General features: G+C 38.5%; 2 protein-coding genes across 2 annotated transcripts in view; one reads left to right on the top strand and one right to left on the bottom strand.

Moving 5' to 3' along the window:
* The first annotated feature begins 2,594 nt into the window (after window positions 1-2,594).
* Window positions 2,595-18,432, top strand: slc13a2 (solute carrier family 13 member 2). The gene is made up of 12 exons (XM_085174511.1): window positions 2,595-2,987; window positions 5,526-5,654; window positions 6,688-6,824; window positions 8,162-8,397; window positions 8,483-8,648; window positions 8,763-8,885; window positions 9,043-9,252; window positions 10,471-10,568; window positions 10,736-10,851; window positions 11,204-11,365; window positions 11,450-11,587; window positions 13,329-18,432. The coding sequence occupies exons 1-12, from the start codon at window positions 2,877-2,879 to the stop codon at window positions 13,458-13,460; spliced, it is 1,758 nt and encodes a 585-aa protein (XP_085030637.1). The 5' UTR covers window positions 2,595-2,876; the 3' UTR covers window positions 13,461-18,432.
* Window positions 17,770-20,029, bottom strand: part of unc119a2 (unc-119 lipid binding chaperone a2) — a 19,385-nt gene continuing 17,125 nt past the window's right edge. Inside the window, exon 5 of the mRNA XM_085174549.1 lies at window positions 17,770-19,695. Within this exon, the coding sequence (XP_085030675.1) occupies window positions 19,583-19,695 (113 nt within the window). The 3' untranslated portion in view covers window positions 17,770-19,582. The remainder of the gene's footprint in view (window positions 19,696-20,029) is intronic.

Genomic DNA, 20,029 nt, shown 5'->3' with positions numbered 1-20,029 from the left:
CTCACACAATCATCTCTTAGGCTCAGAGAGAGAGAGAGAGAAACTATTCAGCAAGCAGTAGTTCTTTGGGTGAAAATGCAAAAACCTGTTGTGTGGTCATGTGGATGGGCATTAATTACCCCTCCCTTACTGAAACACCATAGTATTCATAATGAAGATCACACTGAGTAATCCCACCCTAGCACCCCCCAGCAACCCAACCGCCCTTTATTTCCCCTTCTCTTCTTGTCATCATCATCATCATCATCATCATTATTATTATTATTATTACCTGCCAATGAGTTCTCTCTACTCACATAGCTCCACAGTTACCAGATCTCAATCCAATAGAGCTCCTTTGACATGTGGTGGAGCAAGATAGTAATTTCATGGATGTGCAACAAACAAATCAGCAGAAACTGTGTGATCATGTCAGTCTGAACCAAAATCTCTGAGGAATATTTCCAACATGAATCCATGTCATAATTAATTAAGGCAGTTCTGAAGGCGGCAAACCTGATAAAGGTGTCAGAGGATGTATAATGATTATGGAAATCTAAAATTCTAACATTTGGATTGTTATTTTGTTAGATTAAACTTAGTTGGATGCAGAACCTTTCATTGCTATTTTAATTTTAAGAAGCCTGAAATTCTTGCATACAGGATTTGGAAAACACAAACAATGATTTTCTGTACGTGTGCTTTCAAACCAAACTCCCTTCATAAATCATTCAGTAAACCCAATAAATAAAAAACACTAATCTGTGTGGATGCGATATTATGTCTAGTGCTTTAATGATTAACTGCCTTTATTATTAAAACTCCTAAGCTGTACATGAACATAGAAAGGTCACCCAGAGTTTTTGCTTTGGTTGCTTTTTCTTGTTTTAATTACTACATTTGCCCTTTTTTTGTTTTCATCATGTTTAATACCAGAATGTTTCATCCTCAGTAACATTTAGTCAGATTAGACCAACATGATCATCTATGATCAACAGAAGTGTTCGTCTTTAATAGACGTTTTATGCCTCAATCTCTTATTATCTAACTTCCTATATGAACTGCAGTAATTTATAAAACAACAGGGAGTTTGCAGTGATGCCAGTGTGCTGTGTAAGACTGATATGAGTACTGATATGAGTATTAATCACATGATACGATCACTGGTTTTTAGACTAATATAAGCTTCTAATCTGAGTTGCTGTGTATATTGATGGTGTTTTTGAGTCATGGAAGGTATTTATCTTCATTTAAGACAAAGAACTTTTGTGATAAAGTCTTTACAAAGATTCACTGGGATTCCTTGAAAATCACCAGCCACTGTTTGTTAAATGTCCCAGATGGAAGTGTTTGTGTTTAAAGGCAAAGTTGTGTTTGCCATTTTAAGATAACATGGTTTACAATTTAAATGCTATTCTTAAACAACACACTTCCCAGCGTTTTGCCTCTTTAAAAAAATTATATTAAAAAAAGTGTAAAAAGTGGAAGAAACTAGACACAAAAACTCTCCCAGCTATAAAACTGCCATGTGTTTGTTTTGCTACGTTTCTTTCTCTCTTATATATACATAAAAAATTCTTGTTACTGTAAACTTCAGACTTTGTTGTGTCCTAGTTGTGAGGTTTTTACACAGCTGCAGAAGTCCTTAAAGTTAGATTTTCCCATTCAACACGATGTTAAAAAAAAAAGCTTAATTCCACAACAAGTGCCAGTAACATACCACTTTACCTTTGTTTCCCACAAGCTACTGAATGAACAAACCACTCATCTGTATCGATGCAATACTCCACCCGGTGTTTGCATGATTTACTGACTTCACTAAAAGGCCTAATCTGTACTTAAAAACAGAAAACATAGTGGGACGACACAAGCTGTACTACCACTGCTGATCCCAAGAATTCCAAAGGGAGGTTTGTATCAGGAGGTGTGGAAAATTGTGCCAAACTAAAAGTTTTTGTTGTTAATCTCATCGCAATATCGCAATTGAACGAGAAAATCCTAGTTGCCAGAACTTTTGCAAAGTCAGCAGCAACAGTCACAAGCTTTTAATCCACTGAATCATTTCGTTGTTTTAAGATGTTGAGGGGTTTTTTTTCAAGTTGTTCTTTGTTACAGGGCAGATGCAGGAGTATGGATTCCTCCTATCCTATTCTGACACATGCAACCTGCTGACTGTATGAAATCATACTTTAGAATACTTTTCTAGTCCTACAATGAGCTATGCAGCAATGAGAAATAACATCTGACGCAGTAACAACAGTCAGACAGGAGATAAAATAATGTTCATATAACCTAATTATGGCTGTAGTGAGGCTATGATCGGGGTTTTTTTTGTCAAAATCGATGCAGTTTAGGTTAAAACACCTCATCTCTCGCTGTGCTGTTTGACATCAACTGACATCAACTCCCTTCTTTGTTTAATGAATCAGTTATTAAAAATTTGAATCATTCAGAAATTCATCTCAGGTGAAACTTACACAGACATTGACCTTTGGTTAAGTTACTGGAACTGCACTCCTTCACATAATAAAGTCTCTCTATTGTTTGGCTGTCCGTCTCCAGTCCCTCCCCCTTATTCTGCTTTTACAGCTACTTTTTGCTCTTTCCCAACAGTGTCAGCTGCTTCTCTGTCAAGGATGTTGATCTCTTTGAGTTAATGTTTGATATGCTACCAGAGATATAGACAGAAAATTGCACTGATTTCATTCTCTTTACCACAGTGGCTTTCTGTGGAGCAGACCTCTACTGTTAACCCACCTGAGCTCAGTTTTCAGCTCCACAGCTGCCCTGTGCCTCTTCTTCATACTGACTAGTGTTTGTGTTAGCGTTGACCTACCTGCAACACTTAGAAAGAAAGAGTTTTTTTCAGTTGTTAGTTCATTTTTTTTGAGAGCATCATGTATAACTGGGAGAGAGTGCTGCATCTTCTGTGGCACCACAGGAACTATATCATCATAATTGTCACGCCACTTGTATTCCTTCCTCTGCCTCTCGTCTATCCTTCATCGGTGAGTGTGTTTGTGCATGGAGGTAAATTATATTTGTTTTTAAAAAAAAAACAGCTAAAGATTTATATTGACTGACCGGACTAATCTTTTTAGTGTGCATCTTGTACACGTGCAATTTGAGAAGTTTGGCTATAACCCGTTCAGTTAATCTCACACTTGTTCTTAAAGAACAGGCATCTTGTAATTATTTTTAAATATATGATTTAAGTGTTTGATCACTGACCTACGCTGATGCCCAGCTTTAGAACTATACACTATATGAAGTGCAGTCAATCACAGTTAAACAGGCTAGGTTTGTCTGTCTGTAGTGGATAACATAAATGGTGTTTGAATGTTGTTTGAATTCAAGGGCTAAAAAGCTTTTAAAGTCAGGTGTTTTATTCACACTTATTAACACTTCTCTCTTGTTGCAGTTATTGAATCTGCTGAAAACATGTGGACTAATGATGGTTATCTCTAAAAATAAACAAATACTCACACTACAACATTGGTCAATTATCCTCCTGATACCCAGGCTCTTATTTGGGGTTCATTTTTAATCTCCCTGACCTCGGGCCCTGATAAATCTTAAAATCATTGAACAGGAAGTCATTACAATGTTGTGACATCCTCATGTGGTACCAGTTTTCTTTTATGGGATAACACAATAAACACATTGTATAGCAAAGTATGAAACACTTTGTTGAACAGAATGAAGTTTAAGATGCAAAAAAGCCAAAATGTAATGTCCCCATGTGAGGACGCAGGCCGTCTGGAGAGAAGCATAGAGGATATTCTTTTATAGTATTGATGATTTTCTTTAATAGACTGCATTTTTATGCCTATAACAAAACTGTCACAGTATGCAGAAGCAGACTGTATGTATTGTGAATACTGGACGCAAATGCAGACACAAAGGAACATGGAACAAAACTTGAATTACCAAAAAGTGAACCATTTAACACGGCTGATGGAGAAATACAAAGTAATGCATAAGGCAAACAAAGATGAGAATAAACAATGACCTAAACTGGGGAAACTAAAAATAAACATAAAAAACCCTAAAAATGAAACTTGGCATGGATACAAAGATACCTGGAACATTGAGAGATGGCACAACAGACAACAGACGACCTGACCCTGAACAAAGGAGGACAAAGGACTTAAGTACACAAAAAGATAATGAGAAAATGGGGAACTGGTGGGAACACAGCTGGGACAAATCAGACCCGATGAGACAAGGGGAAGCAAAACTAAACACTCTGCATACAGGACAGGGACTTTCACAGTAAAACAGAAAACAGTATGGAACGCAGACATGAAAACACGAACGTGACAAACATAAGACACACATACATGAAACGCATAAAGGACGAGGGACACTTAAACACAGGGCTAGAAGAAACAAGGGGAATCTAAAAAACAATGAACTATAACAGAAACTTAGGCATTGTAGAAATGAACTTAGAAAATTAAAAAGGACTTAAACATAAATCAAAAACATTAAAATAAGCTAAAACTCAAAACGCTGGGTCAAAAGACCCAGGATCATGACACAAACATAAGCTGCTGTGACATTACATATCTGCAGGTTATTTTTTGAGTGCACTTATCTCAGTCACCACGTCTCTCACTTTGAAAGACTTGATTTAATCGAAAGATACCGTAGACATCCGGGGCCAGTTTTTTAATATGATTACTAAACACAGTCACCTCAAATTCCCTGCAAGCCATGTAATCTCTTATGTGTTGACATATTGCAACTGAATTCATCACTAAATTGATTTTATCATCTTCATTTTTTGCTGAAAGTGCTGAAGTGCTCTGTTAATGTATGATGGATAAGAAACAAAGAGGGCTTTGTGGTGCTCAGCTGAACCTTTGTGCTTTACAGTGCCATTAAAGACACATAAAGATGGTGGGCTCAAACTACACTACCCAATATGACCCCTATTACTGTTAATAAATTAGAGCCTGTGTTACCTGTAATTATCCTGAGCTCTCTATTTAATATGTAGACATGAGATTTAACGCTTAAATACACAGACTTGTAGTAAAAAATATTTCTATAATATACGATGCATTTCATTACATAAAAGCTGCAAGAGAACGGTGTAGCTGTCTAAAATATAACCATAAAGTAGATAATAACACAAATATTATTTTGTACGTTTCATTATAATGTTTTAGGAAATCTTTTTGAAACTTAAGCTTTATCAGTGTCTTGTCTGCATTGGAATGTTTTGTGTCGGGAGCTTAAAGAGATTTTATAACTTTTATTGAGGATCGTAAAAAGTTATCTTGTGAGATGTGAACACAACAAACTGTTTGTTTTATGATCAAGGGTTGCTGCTATCTGCATGTATAGCGACTTAGTGCCTTTTAAAGAGAAAAGATAAGCGAAAGGACAGGAAAATTCCCTGTATGCACTTTGCTGCAAACTGTGGGTTGGTCTCTGCTGCTGTGTGCGTCTGCACAAAATGTAATCAAATCAAAAATGCTGATGCATGTGAACATGTTAGTGATTGTGATGTTATACTTATGTGTCTGTGTTTACAGGAAGCCAGATGTGGCTACGCGATCATCCTCATGGCTCTGTACTGGTGCACAGAGTGCATGCCTCTGGCTGTGACTGCCTTACTGCCAGTCATCCTCTTTCCTATGATGGGCATCATGAAGGGTGGAGATGTAGGGTCATTTTTTTCCACTTCTGTGCTTCATAAGTATATTTTAATAACACAACACAGCAATTATGTAAAACCTTCACTGCTTCAACAGGAAATAATAGAGTAAGTGGCAGCCAGGTGCTGCTAATAAAATGAACTTGATTAACGGATTATCAGCACCTCTAAAAAAGTAGAAGATTTGCCAGTTTGTTGGTCTGGCGCATTGATGTGTTTGTTAACACAATGATTTTAGAGAAGCAATTGTTGCTGCTCGTCAGTGTTTGGAAAGGCCATTTCTGAACAGCGCCGGGCCAAAATCCCCCAGAACTATGTGAGAAACCAATAAAGCTGTGCAGAAAAGGATTACGTCAAGTTATTACTGTTAAAATTGATTCATGGCATTGTGTACTTCACTTCACTCACTGCTTCTGTTTTTAGTTTTGGTTAATTAATAATGACACTGTGTAAAATGTTGTGTGTTGTTGTTTTTCTGAGTTTCTATTTAAATCATTTTAGAACCTGCTCAGGACCACATGACCTTTTATTATCTATTTTATTATCTTATTATATTGTATCTTATACATAAAATTGTCTTTATTTTTTAAAATGATTCTATATAAAATCTGAGTTATAGACACACGTAAGAAAATTTTGCTCCTGCTTATGAATATAAAATGAAAATCAGAGATTTTCAATATAATTTAGGATTTTTTTTTAATTGCACTGAGAACAGAAAGACCATTTATAAGGAACTTGAATTAAAAAGTGTTGATACAACACTGTGTGTCGCATGAGAAAGCATATAGGAGTGTCAATGGAAGAAACTCTTCAGTTAGTTTAGTGTGAAAAATAGAAGTTAAATAGGACAACAGTTATTGAAAGTGTGATGTGACCCCCAGTCACTTCTTTTACGTCATACTTCTACTGGCACGGTAACACTGCTGATCCCGTTTTTTTGCGTTTATTGCTCATAAAGCGTATTTGATGATAGATGTAGGTCCACAGGTTACCTTTGATCCATGTGCTAATGTTAGCGACTGTGTGATCTGTTTCAGGTCAGTATTGAGTATTTGAAAGACTCGAACATGCTGTTCATCGGAGGTCTGCTGGTGGCCATCGCGGTCGAACACTGGAACCTCCATAAACGAATCGCTCTCCGGGTTTTGCTGCTGGTTGGTGTTCGTCCATCGCTGTAAGAGAGCCTTGACATACAAGTCTACAAGTCTTTCAGAATCCGGTCGTTAAGTGATGACGTGACGGATCCTACTTCCGGGCCTAAAGTAGTCTGCATTTAATATGGCTTTTGTGTTGTTAACATGTTTAATGTTTTGTATTTTCTTCTATTTAATCTCAAAAAGCTCCTAAAACAGTCAGTGATCACTGTTGACCTCCCTCGGCTTTTATTACCGCTAATCATTTATTTAAGCTCAGTTTTTAAAACCTTAGGATGTAACTACAGCCCAGCCCATGCAGCAGTATATGAATGACTAACCTCGTATTGTGGATGGATTATCTCAATTGTTCTCCTGGCTGAAGTTTGGTCCGTTTACAGCATCCTGCCATGCGATTACATTTGTTCCTGACCACCGAGAACACTCACGTTAACTTTTATTGAGTGGAAAAAAAGTTAGCTTGTTTATATTATGCTAACATATCTGTGTCGCTAGTGGTCACATAGCACATCATTATATACCAGCTAGCCAAACTTCAGTAACCCTACAAACGTCACTGCTGTTTAGTTTTCTGTCTTCATTTATGTTGGAAGTGATAACAGAGCTGTACGTTTTAATTTGTTTCCAAAACCCCGCAGTCAGGACATGCTATATTGTATTTAGATAGAAGCTAGCGAGCTAACTTCCTGCTAACTTCTAACTTTTCATGGATGCCTGGATGTTAAACTCAATTGTTACACCTGGTAAAGCAGAACGCGGATCATTTTATTAAAGATGAAAGACTTTAGACAGTTTTTCAACTCTCAGTAATGCCATAGTGATCGTTTGATATATGGACCTGCAGCGGAGTTTAGGCCCAGACACGGCTAGTGACGTCAGACTTAACGACCGGATAGATTCTTTGCATCACCGTTGTTTTGTTTGAACAAATGGCAAAAAATGTTCATTTGATGTTTCCCATAATGAGAAACTTTACCTGTGAGTTTAATAAGGATGACAAACAAGCACAAACACTAATGCCATCTAATTTAAGCCAAGTGTGGTCGCCTCTAAAGGAAAAGGAATAAAAGATTAAATTTAATAAAATTAATAAACAATCAATGTCAATAAAGATGGCAACAAATAATTGCTCTCTGTTTTCATTCAGAAACATCTACCGTATGTAGACATAGCTATGTCTTTACTTGCATGGTTCTTGAATTTTGACAGGGTGGTATCGCAAACTGCTCCAGGAGTTTATGGAGCTGCCCAGTACAGCAACATTTAAAAAACAATGCACCCAGAGCACTAGTGAGGATGTTGAGGATTTTTCACTCATGCCTCCTCGTTATCATCATCACCATTCCCTCTCACGCAGGTTAATGATTGGCTTCATGAGCGTCTCGGCATTCCTGTCCATGTGGATCAGCAACACAGCCACCACAGCCATGATGCTACCCATCGCACACGCTGTGCTACAGCAGCTGAAAGATACAGAGACCCAGGCAAATGAGCGTGATCTCCAGGCCCAAGCTGCGGACAACCACGCATTTGAGCTGGAAGTTCAAACCAAGCCGGAGACGATACACGAAAAAGACACACAGGATCCTGTGTGTAAGTAAAAATGCTACATACACATATGGGCTTCTAGAAGAAAACCCTTCCAATAACCTCACTGTCTTATTGTGTTTTGATCCAGATGTACATGACACACAGCGAGAGTTCAGAGAAAAAGCCATAGAAGCGAAGTATGACCTTCTGACCAAAGGGATGAGTCTTAGTGTGTGTTACTCTTCCAGCATTGGAGGCATCGCCACGCTCACAGGGACCACGCCTAATCTCATCCTCAAGGGCCAAATAGACGAGTAAGGCAAAAAACCCAACTCACACACAAACAGAAATGATCTTCAAGGTGTGTCACTGCTCATTGAACCACTTGTATCTTCTCTTCACATCCCTTTGTTTTTCTTTCTGTGAAGGATCTTCCCTAACAATACTGACGTGATCAACTTTGCCAGCTGGTTTGGCTTTTGCTTTCCCAGCATGGTGCTCATGCTGGTGCTCGCCTGGTTCTGGCTTCATTTTATATTCCTGGGCTTCAAGTAAGTATAATCAGCCAGAAACAAACCCAGGTATTTTAAACTATCCTCAGAAAAGCTGCTCAAACAGCACAAAATAAATTAATCTACACTGTAAGTAAAACTGACTTTTTTTTAGCATCTGCAGAGATATGCTGCATCTTTTTGTTGCTCTCCTCAGTTTGAAGAAGTCATTTGGCTGTGGTGAGAAAAGTGAAAGCGACAGAGCGGCATACACAGTGATGAAAGTGGAGTACAAGAAGCTGGGATGTATGAAGTTTGCAGAGGTGGCGGTGCTCGTCCTCTTTATCTTGCTCGTGCTTCTGTGGTTTACCAGAGAGCCGGGCTTCATGCCTGGCTGGGCCACAGTGCTGTTCAATAAGGACGCTGCGTGAGTTCTTTTTTAAGCATGACCTTTAGATATAAATGAAGTGAAGCGCCACATATTACCAACAAAAAGACCAAACAGCTAGCCATGAAATGATCAATTCAACACGTGCTTTCCTGCGCATTAAAATGTATGCAGCACTTGTGGTATCACCCAGTGGTTTATAAAGTCCTGCATTAATGCCTCTGAGGCAGGATGAGTCAACATATTTTACAAGCAAAGTCACACAAAGTCTTCTGGCACCTTTTGTGCTGAATGCACTGAAGTCTACTGAGACACAAATGAAATAAAATAATAATATTAATAAGATAACAAAATAATTTTCAAACAAATGCCAGATAAATATTTATGATACTTGCTTTATGTTCATAGTAACTGTAACAGTTGTATAATATGTTTTATTTTAAAATTATGCTTTGACTTTACAATTCTGCAGCTTTGTTTGTGATTCTGCAGCTAACACTTTTGCTATAAAATATAAAAAGTGACCTGATCTCTCTGCATTAAGATCTATAAAGTGAATGGACATTGAGCCAATTCAGCATTGCTAACCAAGGTAGCAAACATGAGCGGACAGATAAATACCCGGATGCTGCTTTAATCCTGCTCAGAGGATCTCAGTGATTGGCTCTGACCCATTCTTATACAACATCCCCTAGTTTGTATTCATAAAACACATGCTTACATCACATAAAGTTAACAGATAATTTGTGATGGTGGAATGTCAATCACTAAAACTGGAGCACAGAATGAACAGGCATATATTTTATTAGATTTACATTAAATGATCCAGTTATAAAGGAAAAGCGAATGCCAGTACAGTTATTTTTGTACCAGACAAACATTTTAAACATTCATTATTTATTTCTGCTGTAAAGTCTACATGAAAAGCTGAAATGCCCGTCTGAGTATCCGCAATTTGGGCACTTCTGAACTGGAGTAATATTTCTGCAGGAAATGTTCACAAGCGCAACAAAGTTGTAGCTAAAGTGCTCATTTTCTTTCTTTCTTTTTTTTTATTAAACTTTCTTTTTTCTTTTTGTTAGTTTTTTATAAAAGAGAAAAATCGGTCAGACTGAAAAAAAATGGCAACATAAATGTATTTCAACTACAGTTCGGTTGTTTTGCCCCACAGTTGACAGTAAATATGATGTTACACATTTTTCTCTTCATCATTTTTAAAAGGCAGCATATATAATCATGTTCTCTCGTGTCTGTCAGGTTTGTGACAGACGGAACGGTTGCCATCCTAATGTCATCGCTCTTCTTCGTCATCCCCTCTCAGGTGCCGTTTAGCAATTACGGATACACAAATGAAGGTGAAGTATTCATTTTTAACCTTGGTGTAACACACTGCTTCTAAAAATGTTCATGTGAACTCAGTTTGGGCTTACTGGAGCACTGGGTGAAGATTGCTTGGCAGGCTTGATGTTGCACTTTCAAACTAATTACTTGTTGATGTTTAAACTTCATCTGTGTCCCACAGGTAAGAGGATAAAGGCTCCACCGGCTCTGTTGACCTGGAATGTGGTTCATGAACGAATGCCCTGGAATATAGTGCTGCTGTTGGGAGGAGGTTTTGCTCTTGCTGCTGGCAGTGAGGTAAACACCCTTGGACTCCATGTCATCACTTTTCATTATTTCATTCTCCTTTACAGAATATCTAAAAAGAATTTTGGCAGTTAAATGCTAGTCTTGGTGATTACTGGATACTTAAATGCTTGAATCAGAAAATAAATACTGGTCTCTTGTTCGTTTTTGGTGATTGAATTTTGGAGGTTTTGTTAATATGCTTATCATTTGCACGAAAATTAATGACAATTCCATCTAGTAGAGGAGAGATTTCAGTCAAGGGCAAATTGGTAGACCGATAGCAGACATCCTCTGAGCCATGGTGCTAGCTTTTCTCAAATACTAAAGATTTGTTTGTGTATTTTTCCTGCTACCTTTACAGGCATCAAATCTATCCAAGTGGTTGGGAGAAAACCTGTCACCTCTTCAGAATATTCCCCCCTTTGCTATCTCACTGGTGCTTTCCCTACTTATTGCCACATTCACCGAGTGCTCCAGTAACACAGCTACCACCACCCTGTTCCTGCCCATATTGGCGTCAATGGTAAATGGAGCTCATATGTTGACAGATGTGTGCGCACGTATGTTCTCCATAAATCTAACTGTGTTGTGTTTTGCGCTCCTTTAGGCCCAAAATATTAAGCTCCACCCACTCTACGTGATGCTGCCCTGCACTATTGCTGCCTCTCTGGCCTTCATGCTACCTGTGGCCACACCACCCAATGCCATTGCCTTTTCTTTTGGAAACCTCAAAGTCCTAGATATGGTAAGATTGGCATACATATGACATACAAACATATGCTGCCTTTGCGATTTTAGTTTATTTGAGCTAATAAGACTGTCTTTGATTGGCCTTGTTGGAGTGGGAAAAGCAATACAATTGTCCTTCTTGTCACTTCTCAAAGTTACAAGAGAGCTATCTGCTGCTACTATCTTCAATTTGCTCTTTAAAATCAGTGACTATTGAGCTGTATCATGACACTTAAATCAACCTACATGTGTTGTAGCTCATCCATTCTGAGTGCTTTCCATGCATTTTAACTTATCCAGATAAGTTTATCTGGATGAAGATTGGGAAAAACCAGCTAAGTTTTCTTATTAGATTCATTGTTAGGTTGTGATATACACGTGGTTTTTCACCTCTATCACCCTTTGGGGAATTTATTAAACTGTATAAAAAAACAAAAAATGCAGTAAAAATTAAAGCAAGTAAAATTTGACTGTAGTGAAAATTCCCCCCATGGACACATGAGTAATCAGCAGAAGATCCCGTCAGATGTTGTGGCCTACATTGCATTGTTGTGTCTTATTTCTACCCCCCCCCCCCCCCCCCCCAATTAAATTGACTAAATTGAACAACAACCTAATATTTTTATAATATGCAATAAAATGCATAATGCCCGATTGTGGTTTGGTATATGTGACCCAGGCTCATAGAAAACAGGCCTAGCCCCCGGATCTGGCATCAAGTTGGCACTTCTGACTGACCGGTGTCATGGCAGGGTGTATGTCAACCAGATGTGGGCCAGGTCTGGCAATGATGGCACTGTTTATGTTCCTTTTTTCCTATTTTAGTTAGAGGACCCAAATGCAATGTTGCAATACTATACTGCTATGGTAGCCAACATTTCAAATGCAGGTTTGGCAGGTTTGTGAGTGTACACTTTATCCACAACCTAGTGAGGGTTCACTCATGTTTTCTACTGGGTGGCTGTAGCCCAGTATGTAAAGCAGGTCACCTACTGATCGGAAGGTTAGTGGTTTGTTCCCTGGCTCCTCCAGTCTGTATGTCGAGTTTGAATGTGTATTAATGTAGTTAGGAAGCACTCAGTTTAGAGAAAGTGTGTGTGATTTGGTGAATGTGGTATGTTGTGTAGAGCACTTTGAGTAAGTGGAGTAGAAAAGCGCTATAAAAGATTCAGTCCATTCACTGTCTGAACAGAGTTTCATCTTGTTACTTTTGCACTATCATGTTCCGGCACATGTTGTTATTACATGGCTTGATTAAGGTGCACATTAGGCTGACATCTGGTGCCACAGCTGAAACTGTTCTGGGCCAGCACAGGGCCAGCAGTGTGTCTGCAACTGACCTGTGGCTGCACACAACTTATACATGGCCCACATACCGCAAAGAATGACGGCCCTTTGGTGGCCCAGATCAGGTTTGCCAGAGGTAATCCACACATGGGCCAACACAGGGCCACCAGTGTGTATGCAACTGGCCTTGTTCTGGCCAATGTGTGGCCCACCTCTGGCAAACCAGATCTGGGCCACCAAAGGGCCGTCATTCTTTGCGGTATGTGGGCCATGTGTAAGCACATTGTGTGGGCCAGATCTGGGCCATACCAATTTTGCTATGTGGGGTAATACAGATAAGATCTTGGTTAGTTGTGTTATTCGACAGACAAATATGCAAACTCACAGAGCATAATTTTGAATTTTTAATAAAATTCTAAAGTTTTAGCCATCCTGTGTCATCATCTGATTATTACATTTTGTTCCTTCAGGTGAAAGCTGGTTTCATGCTCAACATCATCGGGATCCTGTGCATTAATTTAGCCATCAACACCTGGGGAAGAGCCATGTTTAACTTGGACACTTTTCCAGATTGGGCCAACACTACAAATAGTAAACCTTGAATTTGTTTACAGCCTGTAAAAAAACAAATCCAATTCTACAGTCACACAAGAAGACACTGAACAAAGTATCACATTTTCCAACTTCTTCTTCAAACCAATGAGGAAAAAGCTCAGAAATCCACTGTGTGAGGTAAAACTTTTCTACCTTTGGCAGACAATAGTTTGTTGTTGTTCCAGGAAAGCTGCTCAGGAAAGCTACATAAGAATGTTTTCAGGTCCTTTAAAAAGAAGAAGAAAAAAGTCATAGCAGAGTTTTTCCACTCTCACTGAAGACAAATAAGTCAAAGATTAAATGACAATTTAAATTTGGTTATAGAAACAGCAATCAAAGATTTTCACTTGCAGCTGAAACAAACTTTAAGCTCTATCAGACTATTATATACAGACCCTCTTTGAGGACTTCCTTTGAGGACGTCATTTCAGTGACAGAACCAAAGAAAGTGTTTAAACCAGGTTATTTGCTCATACACTTTTCAATGAATTTGTTATCTTATCAGTCTGTGTATCATTTACTGATAATGCATGCATTATCTGCAGCATAGTTACCTTTGAAAGGCAAAAATGAAAACTAATTCATGGTGTCAGTTAACTTATTACTGTGGTCATTTTGTTGGACTTTTTTTTGGGTGTCATATTTAATTTTATATGTGTTTTTGTCACAACTTCTTTTCATAAGGAGGAATTTTACTTATTTTATCATTTATAAATACCAATGTATCCTTTTTCTGGTTGTGATTGTTTATATAACAATTCATATAATAATAATAATGGAAGTGCTCTAATTTCTTGCTAAGAAAACTGCAGGTTCAAATTTTGGTCAGACTCCCGGATGAGCCCCCAAATGTGTTATGGACAAAAAAGTAAAACGGAAACTTAGCAAAACCTATTTAGAAGCAGAATGTCAAAATCCACCTTACAGCAACTTACTTATTACATGTTACATCTTCTTTGTGTTGGCTATCTAAAGTGAGGTTGGGCATTTAATTTTCCCAAGCGGTCATATGAGAAACTGGGACTGTTGTGACAGGATACACCAATAACCAAAATTTAAAGTAATAGTGAGCAGAATTGATATCAGCTGTTTATGCAGCCTTCTACAACAGTCCCAGTTTCTTATGTGCGCCCTAGGAAACACAAATGACCTACCCCTGATCTGAAATGTAGAAAGTTAAACAGATTTTTGGTGAGCTGAAGCCATTTTTATTACCCTGCTAAAACACCCAATGAAATAAATGCATTGCTTTTCATGCTTAAAAAAAAAGCAGAGAAGCTAGATATACTGTAATGCAGGGGTCGGCAACCTTTCTGATGACGAGTGCCATCTAAAATTTCCTCAGAAGTCAATGTGCCATATGATTGCATTAGCAATAAATTTAATAATGATCTATATGAACAGTTACAAACTATATAGAAGAACTTTATAGAATTATATTTCTTCGCAGATGTTGGCAGCTATCAGCGAATAACTTTTTATCAATAACTAGAACTCCATAACAGCAAATGAACTGTACAACAGAAAATGCAAATGCTATTTATGGTCTCCTCACAACAATGATAAGAAAAATAAACAGGGCCAATATGGCATTTTTGTTAATACATCTCTGTATTAACAAAAATGCCATATTGGCCCTGTTTATTTTTACACATGTTAATGTGATCTCTGGTCACCCACTCAGAGACACAGGTCTAGAAGTGTCCAGCATTCAGACGGCTACCTGAGGACACTCTTCATGTGAGAGAAAATAAGCTCACACAAATATGTAGAGCCAAATACTATCAATAAGACCTCTGCAATGATTTAAAGACAGTTAACCTTGTCAGGCAGTGATGTCCAGCAGGTGAAAATGCAAGCACCATGAACACACACAGCTATAGATTCCAGCTGCGTACATAGTTCTGCAAACTTTAAACCCCACAGAGTCGAGCTTTTCAGTTCAATCAGTTTATTTCGATGCCCTCTGTGTCCAACCAGTTAATGTGAGACAAATCCAGCTGCTCATTAAAGCTTTTTGGTTTGATTAGAAAAGAAAACATTGGTCCATAGTCCCAAAAATGCATTCTGTCTCGAGTCTACGGATGTATCCGTGTATTTCCGCGGTGCTGATGCTGCACTGACAGCTCCTGAAGCATTTGAAGTGTTGGAATGTGGAAATTTTAACATTACTTGAAAAAACTGCCAGCTAGCAATGTCCCTCTGACCAGTAGGTTAAGTTATTTTTAGCCAATTACAAGTTGAATCTGGTAGTTGGGGTTGTTAGCTAAGATACCGTCATTAAGAAGCGGCACAACTATGCGAGCTAATTTGCGATGTGCACTGCTGGCCCAGCCATTAATTTTTAATCCACCGAGTGTCATGCCCAGGGCTGGACTGGGACAAAAAATCGGCCCGGGCATTTTGACTAGAGAGTGGCCCACCAGGTATTATAGGAAAAGCTATAAAGCCTTATATAAAAACTTTGGTTTTAAGATTCAGATAATTATTTATTATAAGCTAGACATTTTAAATGAGAATAAGAAATAAAAGTATGTCTTTGTGCCCCCATCTCCCTGTTAATGCCCTACCTGGCCTCCTGGCAAAACTTTGCTAGACCCGCCCCTGCAGTTACCAGCTGTCAGCTACGTTAAAAAAAAGGATCCTGGTGTTATTTGTCTCTCAGAAACAGTTCATAACTTCCCTTCAACCCATTCATGTCACCTAAAAGGTAAACCTGTTTCTCCATCACCTGTTCAGCTCTGATTATTCAGTAAGGACATCTCCTGGTTTCATCTTCATGTTTCCCTCTCACCACATAACCAAACCAATATCATGACCTGCAGCTTTTACAGCTGTGGCTCCAGCAAACATCAGCTGATACTAGGAAGTAATATTAAATAAATTCTAACAACAGCTGATCAACCTTAAACGTGCTGCTGTTGTTTAGTTGGTTTTCTCTTTCTGGCACAAAGTGGGCGATAAACAAACAAGAAAAACAGGACTTGCATCAGAAAAGCCGATCAGCTGATGATTGATCAGTTTCATGATTGAAGTAGCAACAGGAGAGAGAGGGGGAGAGAATGAGAGAAGAAGAGGCAGCTGACAGCGTAAAGACAGAATAAATCCAGCTTTGTGTCTTTCATTCTAGCTGAAGTCCGGGACAAACTGTTCCTTTTCACCTCAACACAAAACGCGGAATATTTTCTCTGAATACAGGACTATTCCATTTTTTTACGGGACGGTTGGCAACTCTACTAACTATCCTTATGAATAAAATAAAGTTCACTATCAGTAACATCATAGCACCGACCCAGCTGTATAGAAACTCCGTCATGCTAGCTAATACGCAGTACAAGTTATTTTAAACTGACTGTAAAAAGTTAGTACAACGAAAATAAACTACACCTAAACTTGGTTTATATCTGACCCAGATAGACTGCAGGTCATAACAGTTCACCTGACACTCGGACTAGCGGCCGCTTCGGGTCTCCTCTCCTCCTGCCTCCCCTTTCCCTCATCCACCTGCTGGCCTCTGTGGAAGCTCTGCCATAGCCACCACCAAACAACTGAGTTATTTTTACACATCGGCCAGCATGTGGCCAATCCACCACTTTCATTGTTTATACCGTTACAAAAAAAACCCCCATCGGGCCATAAAAACGAAAAATCGCCTCGGCCCGCTATGGTCATGCCATCAGTTAACCCTTCGTGTGCCAGCTGTGGCACGCGTGCCCAGGGTTGCCGACCCCTGCTGTAGTATATTAATAAGTGAGCTTTATAGGGTCTGGTAGGCTAACCCTTACATTTTAAATGGAGCCAGGCTCTGTTTCCCTCTGTTTCTACTCTCTAAGCTAAGCTAACTGTATCCTGTATTCACCTTAACACTAAACAGAAGGATTAATTAAAGCAAATAGGATTTTTAAAAGCTTTCCCTTTGAAAGATTCACTCCAAGAAAGCGCACAAATAAATGGCAGGAAGGTGTTACCAAGACTGTGCCCAGTCATTACAGATGAAAATGTTGGTTGGTTGGGTAACAGAGATAAGAGGCTGCCATCAGGATGTACCGGTCGCAGAGGTTAGTGTCCATGTTCTCTCCATGTTTTTTGTTTTATACAAGAGAATGTGAAAAAAATGAAGATGTTGAGGCAGAACATCCCAGCAGAGAAATGTGTACTTTTCCAAACTGAACAAGATTTGTGACCCACTTCTATTCTGTAGAAATAAAGCACTACTTCAACAAAGTGTCACCTTCATTTACTCAACAGATAGACAGGCACACCCACACAAATAGCAGCCAAGACAGTAATATTTCAAAATCTTTTATTTTTACTTTTTTCAGTCACACCAACATTTGTATTGTCAAAAACTTCCCGAGTTCAAAATAATTTGCACGAGTCACAGTCATATATAAATCTGTTCTACATATCTGTATTACATTTTTTAAATAACATTCAAGTTAATTGGCTTAATCTCTGATTAAGTCAAATCTGAGTCCCCTCCTGTTCATTTCACAACTATTATAAATGTTTCATACTTTGTCTGTTGTGCAGGACGAAATCAACAAAGCAGTGCCAGTTTGAATCAATCCACAATTTCCTCTGTTAATCTGAACACCCAGCAGGTACTTTTGAGTAACTTTGATTCAGCTGGCCTGTTATTCATAGACTTGTGAGTGTTTGCAAATACGATGCAGTATCTGTCTAAATTAACTGCATTTTAAATTTAGACTCATTAAAATCATCAGTCACATAAACTAATATCAATCTCTAGTGCATCAAATTAGAGTGTGTGATGAGGGGAAAAAAATGCAGGAAACTATGTGGTTGCTCTTGAGTCTCAGCACAAACAGACAAAAAGCACAGTGAGCATATTACAGTATGGAGCAATCCTGTGTTCGGATCACAATACTCGGGTCCAAATCACTGGAATGTCTCTAAATGAAAACAATTTGACAGAAAATAAGATATTACAGGGGAAAAAAACTGAGAAAGAGAAAATATCCGCATCACACAAAACATGACGAGAACGACTGCAGGAAGAAACAACAGAATGGAAGAGATTTAAGGGTGACCTGTTCTTTAAGTAGCTGCTGCTACATTCCTTACCTTTCTTTTTTTGCAGAACATTTCAGGGTGAACATGAACATTTGCTAACCCATGTTTTCCTTTTCGTCTCTTTTGAAACACATAATTTGCACCTCTCTAAAGTTTTCTTTATCACTTAAACAACGAAACATGGGGCTGGAAGTACAGTTGAATTTTCACAGATGACAAAGTACATTTCATATCAGCTCAGTTTGTCTTTATAAGTTTCCTGATTGTTGTAAAATGTTGTGCTTTGAGCAGATACAATAAACACAAGTCCTACGGTTGATACAGGTCACATGACTGGAGAACTAAAAGGAATAAAGGGACAGGGGAGGGAATTATAAATACAAATAACTACTTACTGCCTACTTTGTAGAATATGCACTAAACGGTTTTGGAAATCTATTTGAACTTTGCCAACCAGATGGTCATGTTATTGACATTTAAATGAATCATGCTTCAAACTTATACACACAGACAATCATAAAAAAGACACTAAAAGCAAGGGTAGACACACGCGCATACAAACACACACACGCATACAAAACACACAGACTCACTGAATCTGAGAACAGATTTCCAAAAGACTGTTTTTAAGTCCTAAAAACACGTTTTCAGACGCGTTTCTAAACCCTAAAATGTAAATAATTTCTACCAATAATTAAAGATTTTTTTCTTTTTTCACTTCATGACGTGGCTAGAGAGCAAAAACCATTTGATAATTCCTAAAAAGTTGCTTACTTGCAAGTTTATCATGTTACAAACACACTTTGTTACAGCAACGCCACACCGAGCTGTGTGCATCAGTGTGTGTGTGTGTTTCCTGTTAGGCTTTGATGTGCTTACACACACACACACACTCTCTCACAGATTATAAGTGTCACATCTGTGTGGGCCTTTTCTTGACGGCATCCTCTCAGAAGGAAAAACAAAGAGGGAGAGAAAGAGATACAGGGAGAGGGACTGCAGGATCAACAGGACGTTAACCCCACACGTGTATTTTGATCGCCCCTCGGGTTTAGTCCATAACTCCGCTTGCTCTCCTGTTAGCGTGCCACCTCTACGTCCCGCCATTGTACGAGTAGTCTGCCTTGTTGTGCATCACCAACTTATTGTCCACAAAGTAGAAGCTGTCCGACTGTGTCTCATACGGGTGCAGGATCATCTCTCTGACTGCAAGCAGACAGAAAACATTGCAGCTTTTAGAAGACCGGCTCCTAATCTACTCTGGTCAGAACAGAAAATAATTTTAAAAAGTAAAAGCAACACCTTCATTGGGCCTATTATGCAGCTGAATTGCTAAAAATTTTATAAAGTATGTAGTTTTAAGAGAAAAAAAAGTGTAAACCCAATGAGATGTATAGCTGTCATTCTAAAATGATTGAAAGAAGTAAACATAATGTGACTTTAATTCATAAATAGCTGGTAAATATGTATTCAAGACACACTGAGTTCACTTAATTCACTTGTTTGACTGACAAATATGCCCTGTAGTAAATTCACTATG

The sequence above is a fragment of the Neolamprologus multifasciatus genome, chromosome 10 (assembly GCF_963576455.1).
Source record: "Neolamprologus multifasciatus chromosome 10, fNeoMul1.2, whole genome shotgun sequence".
Classification (NCBI taxonomy): Eukaryota; Metazoa; Chordata; class Actinopteri; order Cichliformes; family Cichlidae; genus Neolamprologus; species Neolamprologus multifasciatus.
The sequence above is the reverse complement of the archived record's forward strand: the minus strand, read 5'-3'. Positions and strand labels throughout refer to the sequence as shown.